This window comes from Rosa rugosa, chromosome 1 (genome assembly GCF_958449725.1).
Source record: "Rosa rugosa chromosome 1, drRosRugo1.1, whole genome shotgun sequence".
NCBI classification, from domain to species: domain Eukaryota; kingdom Viridiplantae; phylum Streptophyta; class Magnoliopsida; order Rosales; family Rosaceae; genus Rosa; species Rosa rugosa.
Genome location: NC_084820.1, coordinates 56,760,739 through 56,778,169, shown reverse-complemented (window position 1 = coordinate 56,778,169; position 17,431 = coordinate 56,760,739). Strand labels below are relative to the sequence as shown.

The 17,431-nt window shown below is 36.2% G+C and overlaps 2 protein-coding genes across 8 annotated transcripts; one reads left to right on the top strand and one right to left on the bottom strand.

The window, feature by feature from the left end:
* Nucleotides 1–3,814: 3,814 nt before the first annotated feature.
* Nucleotides 3,815–8,040, bottom strand: LOC133725602 (probable mitochondrial adenine nucleotide transporter BTL1). Of its 3 annotated transcripts, none has more exons than XM_062152918.1 (6): nucleotides 7,815–8,040; nucleotides 7,473–7,653; nucleotides 7,081–7,175; nucleotides 5,426–5,759; nucleotides 4,865–5,102; nucleotides 3,815–4,389 (listed from the first exon to the last, which is right to left on the bottom strand). In XM_062152918.1, the coding sequence occupies exons 2-6, from the start codon at nucleotides 7,644–7,646 to the stop codon at nucleotides 4,136–4,138; spliced, it is 1,095 nt and encodes a 364-aa protein (XP_062008902.1). In that variant the 5' UTR covers nucleotides 7,647–7,653; nucleotides 7,815–8,040; the 3' UTR covers nucleotides 3,815–4,135. The 3 variants fall into 3 exon arrangements, with proteins under 3 accessions (XP_062008902.1, XP_062008901.1, XP_062008900.1); XM_062152917.1 differs by having other exon boundaries at nucleotides 7,473–7,628; nucleotides 7,815–8,039; XM_062152916.1 differs by lacking the exon at nucleotides 7,815–8,040 and having other exon boundaries at nucleotides 7,473–7,792.
* A 5,133-nt stretch (nucleotides 8,041–13,173) lies between these two features.
* LOC133742433 (B3 domain-containing protein Os11g0197600-like) lies at nucleotides 13,174–16,752 on the top strand. 5 transcript variants are annotated; one of them, XM_062170107.1, is made up of 6 exons: nucleotides 13,174–13,318; nucleotides 14,257–14,329; nucleotides 14,489–14,655; nucleotides 14,988–15,717; nucleotides 15,973–16,070; nucleotides 16,164–16,752. In XM_062170107.1, exons 3-6 carry the CDS (start codon nucleotides 14,521–14,523, stop codon nucleotides 16,536–16,538), a joined length of 1,338 nt encoding a protein of 445 aa, XP_062026091.1. In that variant the 5' UTR covers nucleotides 13,174–13,318; nucleotides 14,257–14,329; nucleotides 14,489–14,520; the 3' UTR covers nucleotides 16,539–16,752. The 5 variants fall into 5 exon arrangements, with proteins under 5 accessions (XP_062026091.1, XP_062026084.1, XP_062026078.1 ...); XM_062170100.1 differs by lacking the exon at nucleotides 14,257–14,329; XM_062170094.1 differs by having other exon boundaries at nucleotides 14,257–14,655.
* The last annotated feature ends 679 nt before the right edge of the window (nucleotides 16,753–17,431 follow it).

The window sequence follows — 17,431 nt, the reverse complement described above, 5'->3', positions numbered from 1 at the left end:
GCTTTTAAATCCATATGTTCTGTATCTGTGAAACATTGAAATATGAAACTATGACCTCACGATGTATAAAAATAAAAAATTGTTACACAATGTAAACATTAATTAGTTTAATCAGTGAAAATCAAATGCATAGAACATGCATGAGCTAGCCATATGCAATGAATGATTAATTAGGTGCATTCATTTAACACGACATGAGCATACATGACAAAAGTAGGTGGAAGAGACTGAGATATGGATCGGCCAAAAGAAGAAAAAGAAAAAGCTAGGAAAAGAGGGAGAAAGGATACATTAGTGTTATAGGTTATAATCAATATCCTGTGTATGAAATATTGGAAGAAACTAATAGATAAATAGTTGTAAAATTTGAATTTGGTGAGTCTATACTCTACAGAAAACACAATAATCTAATTTCATCAGAACTCATTTCACCACAAAACAATCACAATGAAGGTGTGGAGCCTCAATAGAAACAACGTAACGTCAAAGGAATAACCATAAGTAATTGGGGAAATTCTAGTGTACTGGTGGGTATCTCATACCCACATTTACAAAAGTGAGAACAAATTTTGTTGTCAAAATTGTAATTTGAGTCCTACTTTGTGTAATCTTAGTTCTAATAATGATAATTACACCTCTTACGACATTTTACAAGTTTTTGAACAAATTCGTTATCAATGTTGTAATCTTAGTTCTAATAATGGTAATTACACCTCTTACGACATTTTTACAAGCTTTTGAACAAATTCGTTGTCAATGTTGTAATTTTTGTTTAACTATATGTAAATAGTGTAAATGAATATGGTAACTTTTGTTCTCAATGTTGTAATTTTGGTTCAAATACTTGTAAATTTTTGTTCAAATAGTTGTAAATGAGGATATCTCATACCCACCAGTACATTAGCTTGTCTCAAGTAATTGCAACTCCAAACATGAGTAATAGCAATAATCATCAACCACATAACTGAGTTCAACTCGATTTAATTGTTCTCACAAGAGTAAGAAGAGGGATTCGTTTTCGAGTAACTTGCAAAACTTCATAAGATGGATTCAAGTCTTTGAGTTACAGCTCGCATCAAGCAATATCCATATTAAACCACATTGTGCGAATTAGGGTAAATCTGGGTGGTTAATTCTTTTGCTATTGGTGTATGGATTGGATAGAATTAGAAACCCTAACTCTTTAATCCTTGTTGTAATGGGATTAGGGTTTGAGCTACCTTAGTTTAGAGAAAAGGGGACTTATATATAGGACAAGTTGTGCGAATTACTTGGTTAATCCTTTTCCTATTGGTGTATGGATTAGAAAATCATTTTTCATCTTATCCATCATTAATGTAATCCTTGATTTTAATATCAGACATCTGTAAAGGAAATACATCAATTTATCATATATGTTGAATTTTCAATTCACTTATGCGATCTACACAAAAACTTTTGTTGATTTGAAGAAAAAAAAATTGTATAAGGAAGCCATTTGTATAATTGTGGTTCCAAGATTTAAGTACTATTTTTTTTGTTTTTTTTTTTTTGTTTCTCAATATGCAGTACAAGGATGCCATTTTATTGGCTTATGCAATCCTTCTCAAAACTAAGAAGGGAAAAACCTAGCCTCCTGGTAACTCTGAACCTTTCTAGTACGTATTTCATTATAAGAGGTTAAAATGCTGTATATTGTTGGAATTAATGCTTTCCTGGTCTAGCTAGGAAACTCCAAGTAAATTCGCGGAGAAGCATAGTTCGCTCAAGTCAGTTAACTGAAGAATCAGTTGCTGAGCAATAGTTCACTCAGGAAGATCTTTGCTACTGAAGAGTTCGCGGCTTCTGATATTTTGCAGCCACTTGCGTTACTGTTTGCTCCACTCAAATTAGCTAGATATTTTTTATCTAAAGTACTTTTAATCTAGTTAATTCAGCTTCTATTCTAGATATTTTGTATGCATGTTAATCTTGTACCCTATATAAGGGATAAGATAGTTGATGTAAAGTAGTGAACAAGTTCTGAAACTCAAGTACCAAAGTTTGGTGAGTATTGTCATATGTTCATGGTTCGTTTGTCACTGCAAATTAATCAAAGTATCCAAGTTGTGGTTTCGATTATATTTTCTTCAAATACAAAGTAGAAGCTCTCAAATTCTAACATGGTATCACAGCCTTGTTGATTAACATCAATTGGGTGTACCAACTGTTAGATGAAAAATAAAGAAATAAAAAATTTGTTACTAATATGAAAAATATGGCTAGTTCAAGTAGCGCAGCAGAAATAAATCTCTCTCCCCATCCCTACCCCAACCTCTATCCCTACCCCAACCCCCAACCCTAAAGTCTATAAACTTTTCTGACGAAACCAAGAAATTAAATTTTGAAAATCAAAGTTTGGATTTCTGTGGTTTTCTCCACATTTTAGCCTCCTAATCATATTAGGAAAAATCAGCCTTGGAAAAGATTCCTAGCCACACTAGGAAATGCAGTGATGATGTCAACATGATATAGGACGCATACAACATACAATGGTGCGAGATTTGATTCCTGGTCGATTTTTTTTTTCTTTTACAATGTTTTACATTTATATAAAAAAAAAATTGAGACGTAAATTATTGAAGTATCTTAAAAATAAACAGGGTACCCGTGTGGGTGAGAAGCGATGAAATGGGGTTTTTAAATTTCCCCGCCCAATATGGTACACAGGGCATTCCCTACGTGGCCTCACCTCTGTGCCGCATATCTACCTATAAGTCTATAACTATAGTGAGCCAACCAGAAGGAATTCCTAGCCAATTGAAAGTGAGCCAACCAGAAGAGCTTAAAGATGCTCATACATAGTTGATATAAGTGGGCATGAGAACATGAGACATATGCATTGCATGATTAGTTGTATGCGCATACATTTAACATGCATGAACAACCATGGCATAAATGACAATATATGGATTGGCCAAGGAAAAAGGTGGAGGAGGTATGGATTAATTGTACATGTTCTTCTGGATTATTGTAATCTTATCTTACATATGAAATATTTGAAGAAACGTAACTAAAGGATTTGATTTTACTCATGGATCTCCTTCACCAGTGTTTCCATTGCCTTTGAAAAATTTTCTGATTCAGTAATGACTGATTTGTTAGGGTAGAAGCCTAACTAAGTGAATACAGAGGAAAATTTGAAGCAGCAAGCAAAATGAAATTTGTATATTGATCAAGCATAGCTGCGTAGCTACAAATAGCTTATATACTCCCTTAGTGAGCAATTAGAAAGCCTAATATAGATAACAGAAGTGCCCATGTGCACGATTTAAGTCAATACTAAATACTACTCTCCTAGTGATAACAGTAAATTGTGATTAAGGCAAGAATCATAACATGATGTGATAGATGAAGAGCAAAGGTTGATTGAAAACGAGGTTGGAAAGCAATAGATTTTTCAAAGTGTGATTATAAGAACAACTTTTCAATTTTGTGATTTTTATTATTTTATAAAAGATTTACTTTTTAAATGAATTCTTGTTTTGATTAAAAAAAATGATATTTCCTTCAAGCTTTTGTTTTTTAAAAGCGGCTGAAAATTATTAGAGTTAAACAACAAACACCAAGGCCGTGGGCATGGGCATGGGCACAGGCCAAGTTGGGGTTGGGGAAAATAAGAACTAAACTTTGGCACCACTCAGAACATGTCATATGTATTGTAGATTGTCGAGTGGGATTCATTGTCTTCATCAGAAACACGGGATCAAAATTAACAAACAATACCTAGGAGATTCCATCAACAGAAATAATGCATAAGAACTAAAGATGCGTATGGTATTACAGAAGCAAAAAATTTACGAAACTTTTGGATGATGATTTGAAATAATCTGTCATTCATCAGTACACAGTAATCTTATGCATGTGTTACATGATTGGAGCTCAACTGGGGTCAAAACTAAGGCGCATAGTCTTTGAAAAACATAGGGAAACCAGCCCACAACAGAAATACTCTTTTCTTCTAAGCTCTGAGACTCAATGGGAGCAAAATTTCAATCTCAGGCCTGCATAAAATGGCCTTGACTTCCTCCCCGTCTGGATTACACTACAAAAGATGTGAGATAAGCTTAAATTTGAATGTATGACCTATGTGAATCTTGCTTGAGCTTGTTATAACTTATAAGGGATGATGTCTCTGAACGAGCAATATGTCTTTCCAAGCTTCATAAAACATCCAGGTGATGCCAGATGAAGGCATGACCTTTAAACAGCTTGCACCCCACCCTCTGTAGAGTCCCAATAAACCTTCCTCCCGTATCACTTCTGAAAGTGCAGCTGCCATATGGGGCGGGCACTTACCCTGCATAGCTCCAACCATCAGCCGTTTCCTGGCCACCTCCAATGGAAAGCTGATTGTACTAGCTGTAAAACCTGGACAAATTGAGTGACAAGTGCAACTATTAGATGAATTGTCCAAAAAAAAAAAAACTTGGACGAGAAAGCAAACCGTCCCGGTTAATTATCTGCAGATTATATATTTAAGCGTGCAAAATCTTGCATTAGAAGCACGGGGCAATCATATGCTAATCAAAATTAATGACTGAACCAACCAAATAATAAAAGGATAATATTGAACAATAAACAACAATTTCAATAGCTGTATCAGATATCCTTTTAACAGAGAACTATAAAGTTTGTGATATTACCATCATTGTCCAACATAGTTAAACCTATACAACAAAAGAACTCTTCTAGTCTCCGATAATACTAACTAGACTGCTAAAGTTATGACCCATAACTTCCATGAAAACTAATAAAACCCCAAATAAAATTCGAACTAAAGAAGAAGAAACGGTTCATATTCTATGTGCAAAATAGTTTACACGACCAAGGCCAAGTTTCTTACCTGCCAGAGCTCCGACCAGTAACATCTCTGGACGGCTTAGAGACTCTTTTTTCTTTGTTACGCAGTAGGATTTCTTGATTTTCTCGTACATGAAATAATAGCATGTACTGTAGGGAAGCATCCCAATCAGTGTAGGTGAAAGACCCGAATAGCATGAAGCAATACCACCTTCCTTATAAATCTTACAGATTGCAACACCTATACTAGGATATGCCTCAGGACAGACAGTCAACCGGTCCTGTTGTAAGAAATTAGAAGAAAGAAAATACAAGAGGAATGAGTTTACAATTCATCACTGAGATCATAGCAAAAATAAAATAAAGAAGAAATAGCAAAAATAAAATAAAGAAGAAATAAGCAAACACAGAAAATATCCCATGAGAACAAATAGAAAGCACATAATAGTGAAACAAAGAAGAAGACACCACAAAGGACATAATCATTAGAATTGCATTTAGAGTGGCTGAAAGGTGAAAAGGCTATTTTATAAGATTGGGACGAAAACGAGAAGAAATTTTCTTAGTATTACAATTTCTATCCTCTTAAAGTGGTATCAAGTACCTTCAAAACTTCAAGGGGATGACACACAAGTGTGCTAGCAATTCCAGCAGCAGCACCAGCCACAGCAACAGGAGAAATCCAGGAGATAGAGAAGTCCAAGCTTACAGGGCCAATTTGCACCTTTGGGCCTTCAGTCTGCTTCCACTTCTCTTGTGCCGACGTCATTGCTCGTTTAACAAACTCAAACGTCCCAAACTCAACTGCCTGGGTGGGGACTATGCGGATCATATTGACTGCATTTCCTGCCCACAGCCCTTGCCAACCCTGCTTCTCAATGACCTCTAAGAAACTGCCAGAGATGTTTCTTGATCCAACACCAACTATCATTCTAGTCCTGCACATATCAAATATATAGATCAGGAGTCAGACATAGCAACGGTAATCTGGTAATCTGTAATGAAGTACATATTACAGAACTGTATGAATGTGTTCAACCTACTTGAATTTCAACCCTATAGAGCAAAATGATACTTTAGAAGCTCTTTACACTGATGATTTGCTCTTAGGTAGGGAGTCGTGAATTCTTTATTAAACAAGACGAGCATATTCTTTAAGTTTTTAAGTCACTATTTTAAAACTAATATTAAACAACTATAAACAATCACTAAGGATCACTGTCTCCCTCCTCAGAAGTTCCTAGAGGTTGAGTTATTGTAGGAATGAAACAGACAGCATCATTTAAGGAGCCCATTGGAGATTCTGTTACAAAACCAATCATAAGGAAATCTTGGAATATCCTTCAAGCTCTAACTTCTTATTCTAGTGGCCACAATGAAAGCATTAACTGAATCATCAGCTTAGTAAGTTGGGTGTTCAGACAATTCTTTCTGACATTGAATTTCCAAAAAAAGAAGGTTACAATGCCATGTCACTAAGAAAGAGGCGACAAACTGACATCTGCTTTGGTGTATCATATGATAACAAAAATAACTCTGATCTTCAGATGATATGACATTTCATTCATCCTCTCAGAAACATATGATATGAAATTAATTCGCAATTAGCAGATTACAATGACTCTCCATACGACAGCAGATGTTTTTTTAGTGGAAATCTCTAAAAATGTATGTGATTGCGGAAAGATGTTCTACTGAAATTCAAGTATTCAACTTTTTCCCCAAAATGGAACAAATAAATAAAAGAAAATACTCAAATTTGGAAGATTATCTATGATCAAGAAGTTGTTTGCAGTTGATACAGGGTACATCTGCAATCCTAACATTAACTTATGCACTATGATATTGTCATTCATGCATAGAGACAAAACATACACAATGGATACAATGCAATCAGTAGACTTAGAACACGTCAATCATATTCTCTGAACCTGCTGACAACAATGGAGATAGATTTGGAGTGACTGGTGTAACCAAGACAAGTAAACTAGACTGATCAACAAAAAAATGGTACGAAGCCATAGCGCGGAATCAAATACCAACATCCTTTGGGCCTACGTTGTTAACTAGAACAAGCTCTATAAATCCAATTGTTACTGCAGTCCATAAACTGTTTCAACTGTTGAATGAGCTTAAGAAGTTGCATTCAACATTGTTTATAGGTACTTATGCACGTCTTCACTTATTTAAGTTACCGTGGAAACCTAATATATTTCATAAATAGTGTATCAAATACAGTAACTACTGAGATAACCTTACCTGATGGTCTCAAGAGGAGCAAGAACAGCTTTGGTCATTGCCCCTGCTAAAGCCCCACTAAGGAACTCTCCAACTTCTCTTGTCCTCAAGAATCCCTAAAGCACATAAAGGCACAAGCTTTATGATACCGGCAACAAAGATAGAATGAGAGGTTTCTTTTCTCTTTTGTCCCTCCAATTTCCCAGAAACCCAAACAGCAATTGAATATAAAGAACACAACTTTTATGTCATGCCCCATTTCAGGAACCCAGAGGGAAATAGAAATCAAAAGCAGAACTAAAAAGCTCCATACAGTAATGGGGCCTCTAATACATTTCTCAGAAACCAACAGGCCAACAAATGAACACAACAATAACTTCACCAAAAAGATTGGGGGCATTTGGAATACTTACTCTGATGGGTTGGGGGAGGTCAGGGAATTGGAAGTGGAGCTCAAAGGGTGATGGGTGGGCGGCCTCCTTATCAAGCTCAAGGTCTTTGGGAATAATGGCCACACTGGTGTACATGTCCCCAAAAACCCCACTGTACTTCTTCTCCTTCTTCATAGACTGTGATTCAAATGCCATGCTTTTCCTGGTTAGTATCATAAAACCCCTCAAAAGAACAAATATTTAAACAAATTCAAAAGGAATATGCAGCACTTTTTATCCTTATATTCTTATGAAAAGCTGGGTATATTAGATACAAGTAGAGAGAGAGAGAGAGGGAGAGAGAAGGGTTTGGAATTGACATGCCTGAGAGAGGGAGAGGGAGTGGGGTTTTGGGGACATTGATTTTGAGAGAGATATTAAGGGGGGGTTTTGGTGTTTTGCTGCCTTTTGAGTCCTTCAGTTTTGACACTTCTTCTTCTTCTTCACCAAACGTTTTTGTTGTGTGCGCTCCTCCTCCTCAACTTGTTCTTCCTCCTCTTCCTAGGGTTGAGTCTTTTGGGTTTGGTTCGGTTACCACCTCCCCAATTGGCTCGGTTTCAGTCTTTGAGAGACCCACCACAGGAATAGAGGGAAAAAGAGCAGCAGTAAAGGAAAAAAAAAATAGAAAAGAAAAAGGGAAATAATTTTTTTACTTTTGGCTCAAAACGACGTAGTAGTCGGTGATAAAAGTAAATTCTTTAACATTTCGATCACTCAACTATTATTTTGTCAATTATTTTAGTCATTTTGCTAAATCTCACATCAAAATTTTAGGGGGGTGTATTCAATTCAGATTTTAAAAGATTTTGTTTGAGTTTTTATAATCCATGGATTTACTTAATCCACGGATTGTTTAAATTCTATATGGACTCTGATTGATTCTAATGGATTGATTTACTAGTATTTGTTTAGATTTTACAAGTTCTTATGATGTTTTTGGTAGGTTATTTTTTTTTTCTTCTTTAAAAGCAATGGATGTATGGATCCAACTATAATGCTAGATCAGTGACAAAAAAGTGTGTATATATATATATATATATATATATATATATATATGGCAATCTACCATTCTTTATGTTGTGTATAATGATATATGAATAATAAGAGAAAACTAATCAACCAAAATGTTACACAAAATGATATATATCGGCACCCGGCTTCGGGTTTGATTAAAAAAAAAAAAACATGTGTGTATGTATCATCTTAACAATATCATTGAAAGTGAGCTTAATTAGCTAGAAGGATTAAGGCTTCCAGAGCTATAGTGATAAAAATAAAAATAAATTATTAGATGAGAGCAGAGGCACAGGCAGAGGAGGATAGTGGGAATATAGGTTTAAAACAAAATAGATGAGTGTCACCTATTGAGAGCTGCTTCTTGTTCTTGTTCTTCTTCTTTTTTTTTTTTTTTTTTTTTTGTGTTTGGTGAAGAGCTTCTTCATTTTTTGAGTGAGAAAGAATCCATCAAAATCTCTTGGAAAATGGTTGGATTGTTTTTGAGTTTTGATAAGTATAAAAAGCACCGCAACTATGACGCTCTCTTCTCTCTCGAGACAAACCCTAAGGTCGAAACCGGCCTTGAGTGGTGGCAGCGGCGGCACCGCAAAATTTCTGACTCTCGGCAGAGAGGTTTCTCAGCCACGTTGTGGCTCTGCATCTTGGATTTGGAAGGGCGGCGACGTCTCTCTTTCTTCTCCCTTCCTTGGTGACGGCAGTGCTTGGCTCCGACGTCCCTTGCATCTATGTTTGGATCCGTTTTGTCTACTAGATGGATCGGATATGCTGCAGGCAGCCATCTTGGCTGAGATGGCGCGGGTTTCATTGCCTTCAACCTCGTCAGCGGTAGGCAGGGCAGGGCTATTCGCTGCCGTATTTGGGTTAGGTGATGTGGGACAGGGAATCGGTGATGACTGGATTGTTCAGACCGGCTTGGATTCAGATCCGATCACATGGGAGGCTGAGGATGACGTGATCGGTGGTGAACCAGATTCCCTTTTGGCGGCAATGATTGCAGCTGGGCTGCAGTTAGACTGGGACGGTGATGATGGTGACCTTTCTCCTATGCTGGACGGCGGCGAAGGGAAAGGCTGTGGCGGCAGTGGTGGTGGTGGTCCTGCTGAGGGTGGCGGCTGTTTGGTCGCTAGGAATGCTAGGGTTTGTTTCTGGGCTCTAAGACTGTTGGGCCTGGAGTGGACTTCTGCTCATGGTTGGAGTCTTTGGGCTTGCTTTTGGACGGTGGACTTCCTGTGTGTTGTATGGGTCTCTTGCTGGGCTATGTTTGACTGGGGATTCTCAAGTTGGGCTGCTCTGATGAATGAAGATGGAGTGGATGATGATACGTCATCCTCTACTCCTAATTTTATTTAATTTTTGATCTTGGTCGCAGAAACCAGTAGCTCTGAAGGTTTTTTATTCTTGCTTCGGAATTTCTAGGTTTTTGTTTGAAATAATGGCGCGTGAACTTCCTAAAAGGTGGGTGTACTGGGTTCTTGTTCTTGTTTAGAATAGGAGTCTTAGGGTGCTCTGAGGAACGATTCTTTCTGTCGACCCCATAGGGGTGTTTCGTTTTTGTACTGCTTGCTGAATCAATATAATGGGCTGACCTTTTTTGATCAAAAAAAAAAAAAAGTATAAAAAGCACTATAAAATCCTTCAAAATCCAGCATTTAATGAAATCCTTAAAAATCCGTATACTTTTGAATATCTGCAGATTTGAATGGATAATTTTAAATCTTAATTGAATACATCAAGATTTTAAAGGATTGTTTAAAATCTCAATTGAATACCTATAGATTTTCAAAATACAAAAAAATCTTGTAGACTCTTAAATGAATACACCCCCCTTAGTTAAACAAACGATATGTTACAGAATTTTAGAGAGTAATTTCGTCAAAATCTCACTTTAATCACTTCTCCAAATTAATCCAAATTCAGACTTCTCAATTTTTAACTACTGGTTTGACGAAAATATCATTGATATTGTGGTAAAAAAAAATTAATAGAAAAATAATTGAGTGATTAGAGTGAATTTTAAAGTTAAAGTTGAGTGACTAAAGTTATATATTTAAAAAGGTGAGTGATCAAAGTGTCGAACAGATAAAAGTTGGACGACTATTTGTAATATTCTCCCTAATTTTTATTTTCAGTACTTCACTAATTTTTCTAAAAAGTGAGGTGTCAATGGCACTCTTCTTGTTTCGTTTTATGATGTTACTAGCTCTTTGACATATGTTAAGTAAGTGTCGATTAAACTATTTTATTTGAGAAAAGAAAAAATGATATCAATGATGATGTCACTTTGGGATATAGATTATCAATGATTCAACTTGAGTCCTTATGTATTTCAATTTTTCTCTTTTAACAAGAATTTGAATGAAATTAAAGCAATTGCTATCAGACTTTTTATCTGATATCGTTCATTCATTTAATTTTAAACTTAAAATACTACATAAACATGTAACCTTTAGGAGAACCAAATTAAGAATCTGAGTTTAAGGACTCCCTTCCCTTTCATCTCCCTCCTAAAGAAAGGAAATAGGAAAATTGTTAAACTAAGAAAAGAACTTGACCAAAATTCAACAAATATCTAGACTTTACTCATCGAACAAAAAAACAAATATCTAGACTTTTTCATGTCACATTCGCTTGCCCAAAACCCACGCTTTATAACACCTTTTTTCCCTTCTTCTTTTATAAGATACTTCCGTAAATGTTGGGACCATTCAAAAGACGCCTGGACAAAATTGAATTTCCCTACGACAAAAAAAGAAAAGAAAGAGAAAGGGCACCTTCACCATTATTCATAGATAACTTGTTGCTATCATCCAAAAGTTCACTTCCCACTTGTATAAATAATGTGACCATCTCTATCTCTATTTTTCTTTCTTTTGGATATTAGTAAGAGCTCATTCAAAGTAAGAGCACTAGGAAAATCAACGATAGAGTCTGTAACCAAAAAAAAAACCAACGATAGAGTCAACAATGATGTTCATTGTTCAAGTCATCTAGCTACGAGGAATGCTAGCTACCTTCCCCTTCAACTTTTCCCTTTCAACCTTTCCCACTCAACAAATGACACGTGAATTCCACTACAATCTAAAACTCAATATTTATTACATTGAAAAACTTTTTCTATTTTTTCCATGTCTGCCCTTCTAATAAATGTACCACATTTTTTTTCCTTTCTTCTTTCTTTTACTTTTTTTTTTGTTCTGTAAGATGTTTGATAATTTTGCATTTTTAGTTGTTATTTTGGATGTGGTTTTTTTCTTCTTGAGTTCATCTATATCAAACTTCTCCACTACCTCCCTTCCCTTTCTCTCAAATTTTAATCTCTTGGCGCTTCTCTAGCATCCATTCTGAAATCCGTTCTCTTGTTTTTTTTTTTTTTTTTTTAAATTTAAAGAAGAAGAGAGAATTGATGAATAATATTCCATAATCTGATTAGTGATTACTATCTATGTTGATAAAAACCCAGAATCATCTCTCTCTCTCTCTCTGATTTGGTTTCTGGGTTTTGGAATCTATCAAGACATACTAACAATCACTTCAATTGAGATTCATAAGATGATCGGAATTGGGTTTGACTAATAATTCTAATTTTGATTTAGCAATGATTTGATCTCTAAGATTTCTAAAAAATTGAGTTTTGAAAAACAAATGCAGAGTCACTAGAATAGGAACATAGTTGATTTTTTCTATTTCAAAACAACAATAGAATTTGAAGCGAAGAATGCACAAATTTGAGTTTGACACCTTTTTCAACAAGCTACCACGTAGCGAGGAAATTTTCTACCACCGTTTCATTTTGAGTTTCAAATTCCCCCTTCATTCTTTTATCAATTAGCAAAAAAAACATGTGGCTTGGCCCATTTTGGGGACAATTGTGTAAAAGAATTCCTCCCCAATTTTTTTTTTAATCTCACTGTTGATGGAGCTCGAACACATGACCTCTCAAATAGAAAGTTATTGTCTTAACACGACTTGAAACCCGCACGATTAAAAAGCGGGTCAGCCGCATGAAAAGACGAAGTGAACCCGTATAACTCGATTATGCTATATTTCTTCTTGAAATTTTGGACGTCGGCACTTGGGAGTATTTGATCATAGAATTAAACAATTTAAAATATTTTTCTTCATCATTATTGAATTTAATTATTTATATTTTATATATAATTATCTATATTCTTTGTCTTGTGGAATTTTTAGTAATTTAATCAATTTATGCATTTTTTTAGTTAAATGGCTCGCAATGATAACCTTTAAATGAGTCATTTTGTCCAATATGACACGACATATTCATTAAATGGGTTAAGTGGGTTGGAAACGAGTAACTCGTTTAATAAATAGTTTGAGTTTAGATTTAAATTTTAGACACGATTATTAAATGGGTTGGATCTCAGTGTGTCTCATGTGACACGACAAATACCTTGACCCAACTCTCGACCCGAATCTAACACGACACAAACCATTGACGCCCTTACTAATTGTAACCAAAAAAAAAGAAAAGTCAACTTTTCTTTATCTAAAAAAACGAGATTCAAAATCCCAATTCCCAATCTCAACAGGTCCTAAATACCCCGAGGAAGTGATACGTGTTATGTGAGAATTCGCGTCAAAGCCCAAGAAAATAAAGAGACTTTCTGTAGAAGCTAAAAGCCTAAAAAGGACAAAACAAAAGATCTCTCGCCTTCATTAACCTCTCCTTCCTTCATTTTCAGAAAAAAATTGAATCTTTAGTTTCCGTTTGAGAGTGAAAGGCCGACTGACAAGCTGAACCCTTATTGGCCCTAGCAATCCAACAAAGACGAGATTGAAAGTGTCTGGTGGTAAGCCACACATATTTTTTGGAGATATAGTTTAACCTTAACCTCTGTTTATTGTCATTCCATTTCCAAACAAGGTTGTTCTTTTAATGATTCATATACTCTAGGGATCTTCCAAAAAAGTTTGTTCCTTTTTAGTAGATTTAGTGTTCTGTAAACTAGGCTTGTTTGGTTTGTTAAAATGTCGTTTTCTTTAGTGAAAGGAAGCTGACTTCACTACCCTTTGAATTCTCTATTTTCTGTTATTTTTGTTGCATGACTTATTTTATGGCATTGTTTATTATGGGAAATCTTTACTGGGTCGGTTTAAGATTAACATTCTGAAGCTTAGAATACCAGTTGATGTATTATATGTATGTATATGTTCAGTTATGACTTATGCGTGCTCTTGCTGGTTTCATGATGCACAGTTGGATTAGGAAAGGAACTCAAATCAATTTAAAATCATGGGATTGGATTCTATTTTATACTCATCACACAATCTAATCATGTTTTTGAAGCATTTCCTTTAGCAAGAAGAATCATAGGATTAGAGTCCAGTCAGTCCACCATCTCCTCCTCCGTTCTTTAGTTGGCGATGTTTGTATGGCAATTGATTGTGCTTCCATAATCTGCTTACATATTCCTAGTTAGTTAGATACTGCTTTGTCTATTACCAAAGAACAGAAGATCATATCTTGCAAGTTTGAACTGAAACTAACGAGGACAAATGATTGCAATTAAACTACCTAATTGATACTCTATACTTCGGTTGGTGCCCTGCCACAACAGTTCATTTTTACGCTACCTGTGACTACAATCTAAAAGTTTAACTGATAGTCATGCTTTAATCATATTAGTAGGGTCAGTTGGTCCTTTCGTATGACGAACACACTATATCAGTGTGCTTTATACTCTCCTGGGTGTCTTATTTAGATTCTTAACTTCTGTTACACCCGCAGGTGGCCTTTCTTCATCTCTTTTCTTGGATTGATATTTCCGACTTCTCGCTTATACGGCTGACACTCTTGCTAAGTAGGGAGCCATGAACTTAGAAGTTTGAGATACTTTAGTAACGTTAATTTACTTTCCATTCTTTTGAGCTCTTTGACATAAGGTGTGGTGTTTCCTTTTCTCTTCTTTAAAAGACATTACTAAAATATCTTTGATCATTTATTTATATGTATCTTGCAGGTGTAACAATATTCATCCAAACAGGAACAGAGATGGGTCACGAATTCAAAGCTTGTGTGGAATGCACTGAGAAGTGTTTGCTGGTTCATGGGAACAAGAGTGATGCTTCACCTGTTATAACTTCTTTTGTCACAGTCATGTCTGGAAACGAGTTTTCTAAATTTATGGTATGATAAATCCCCCGTCCCCGAAAGTTCTAATCTGTTTCCTTTTTATCTTCTAAAACCTCTCTCTCTCTCTCTCTCTCTCTCTCTGTATGCTCTATATTTGAAAAGTTCCTTTTATAACGAGGATGATATATAAGTATGGAATCACTATCTATTTGTGGAAGTCATGTGGCAAGTGTAGATGTTTGAGAGGCTCACGAACATGCTTTAACGACTTTTTTCATCTTTCTTGTGAAGATGATACGTATATTTACTACTTCAACTGCCTCCTCCCCCTTGTTTTTCTAATGATGAAAGAGATTGTCACTTCTAACCATGCCATCTCAATGCAGGAATTGCCTCCAAATGTTGCTCGTGCTGTGTCTTTGGCTGATCAATCGACTGTCATTGAAGATTCACAGGGGCTGCGATGGAATGTTGCAATCTCAAGTATGGATGGCTCCTTTGCTTTTCATCATGGATGGAATGCTTTTTCATTAGATCATGACCTACAACTAGGAAATATTCTGGTCTTCACTTACATTAGGGGTTCACATTTTGCTGTTAAAATCTATGATAACTCTGGGTGTGAACTAAGTTCTTTTGAGACCGATCAGAAGAAAAGAAAAAGGGATGACAGAGATTCTATTTTCAAAGGTGGTTGGTGCTATGCAACTGATAAAAGTTCAATGAGCAAAGACGGTTCAGGCACCTGTGGTTGCTCAGATGCAGAGATAAGTAAACGGTTGGATGAAGTGAATGGCAAGGGGAAAGCTCCAATCACCACACAGTTTGCTTCAAATTGTGATGATAGAAAGGAAGCTGGCTCCGTTAACAGCCCAGTGGCTAAAGATGTAGGGAGTACAGTAATTCCTTCAGATGGATCTGAGTTGGAAAGGACTCTGAAAAATAGCGATCATGAAGTCAAGGTAAAAAAGGAAGAACCTTCTGAAATACATTCATGCACCGAGACCTCTGGAGAACTCTTATCAACACTTGCTGTAATTCCGGAAGAAAATGAAGAGACCATCTCTGCTGTGTCAACCAGAGCTACAAAAAAATGCCGCACTGGCGATGGATCAGGCAAGTCGTATGCAACTATGTGTTTTTCATTCTGTTGTTGTTTATTGAGAGTATAATGTTGGGATGTACATTATATCCCTCAGGTTCTGTATCTTTATTTTGTTTGTTATGTCTTCTAGAGTTATTATCAGACAACAATCGGGCTGCAGTATCTCTTTGATCCCAACAATTAAAGTGCATTTAGATGGTTTTTGAGATTTAATTTGCTTTTCCATTTGGTGCTTATCATGGAGTTGAATCATGGAAATTGAACAGGAGGTGAGGAAGCGATTTCAAGAGATCAGAGGCTCAAACCCGATCATCCCACTTTTGTTGTCATGATGCAAGAACCCTCCTACCTTACAACTGCCTTGGTAAGCTTCTTTTATTTGTATATTCTTTTTCAACAAACCCACTCCTTAGAGAAGATAGAGATTTGGCTTTGATACTGTTTCTGATGTTTGCAGAAACTTGATATAAACTTTGCCCAAAAATATGATTTATCGAGACGCAATGTTAACCTACAGATTCCAAATGGGAGCACTTGGCCTGTTATTTGCTCTGTCACCAGCGAAGACGGAATCCGCTACACCAGCGAAGGAGTTGCAAGACACCGCTATCCCAGTTGGTGTATCAGAGAAGAAGTTGCAAGAATCCGCTATCGTGGTTGGATAAAATTTGCAACAGACAATGGGCTGCAAGTAGGGGATACTTGTGTGTTTGAGATGGTAAAGCAGCAGCCTGAAATAACGTTCTTAGTTCACATAATCCGAGCTACTTACGCTACTAAGCTCCATTTCAACAATATTTCCCAGAACATGAAGTTACGAAGAATTCCGTAGTTTCTGCATTTCTATTTTGGAAGAACTAGTATTTGCATTATTGGTGTTTTTGGAACCTGAAACACGTTGAATGAAAGAGGATATGTTTAGTTACCTACCGAAATGTAATTCCAGGTTAAATTTGCTTGAAACAGAAATACTCCCATGAGTTGCACCCTGATTTATGGTTGATAATTTTCAGTAGTTATTACTGAAGATGCATCAGCAGACAGCAGTATCGGTTCTTCAAACACGCCGCCACCCTCTGTGCTTGACAACATGCTAGGAAACCTTGGAGTTTAAGTTTAAGAAACAATGCACAAGTTTTGTGAATGCTAGGTCTCTCTCGTTCACTCCCTTCAAATTTTCTTTAATTGCTTTGTACAATTTCTTGATCTTCCTCAGCGACTCCAACAAAACTTTATGAAGGGTATGGCCTATTATATTTTAATCCCTGTATATACAAAATTTGGATTTCCAATTTTATGCTCCTGTCTCTCTTTATACCTCATTTTGTTTACATCTGTACACCAAGCACCAACTATTATGCAGACGGGGGTTGGTCACTTCAAGTTATCACCTGTCTCCCTTCCTCCGGTGATCGACTGAGCCATTTCTAGCAATGTGATTTTGCGATTGCCAAGTACATAATTATTGCATTCTCTCTTTGGTCCACTTGACTCACTACACCATGAGTTTCAGTAGAAGCCGCTGAAAGTCATGTAAAATTTCATACTGTCTAAGAAATTTGGTTCGCTCACTAAATTATCTCATCATTCTCAGTGTAGCTCTCATCACTGGTTTGTGCAACAGAATAATGACTCGCCTCTTCTCTGTTTCGACAACATTAATTCCAAAAGTAATTGTTTTCTTAACTTATAGAGTAGTTAAAATACCAGTGAGCTGTGATTTGT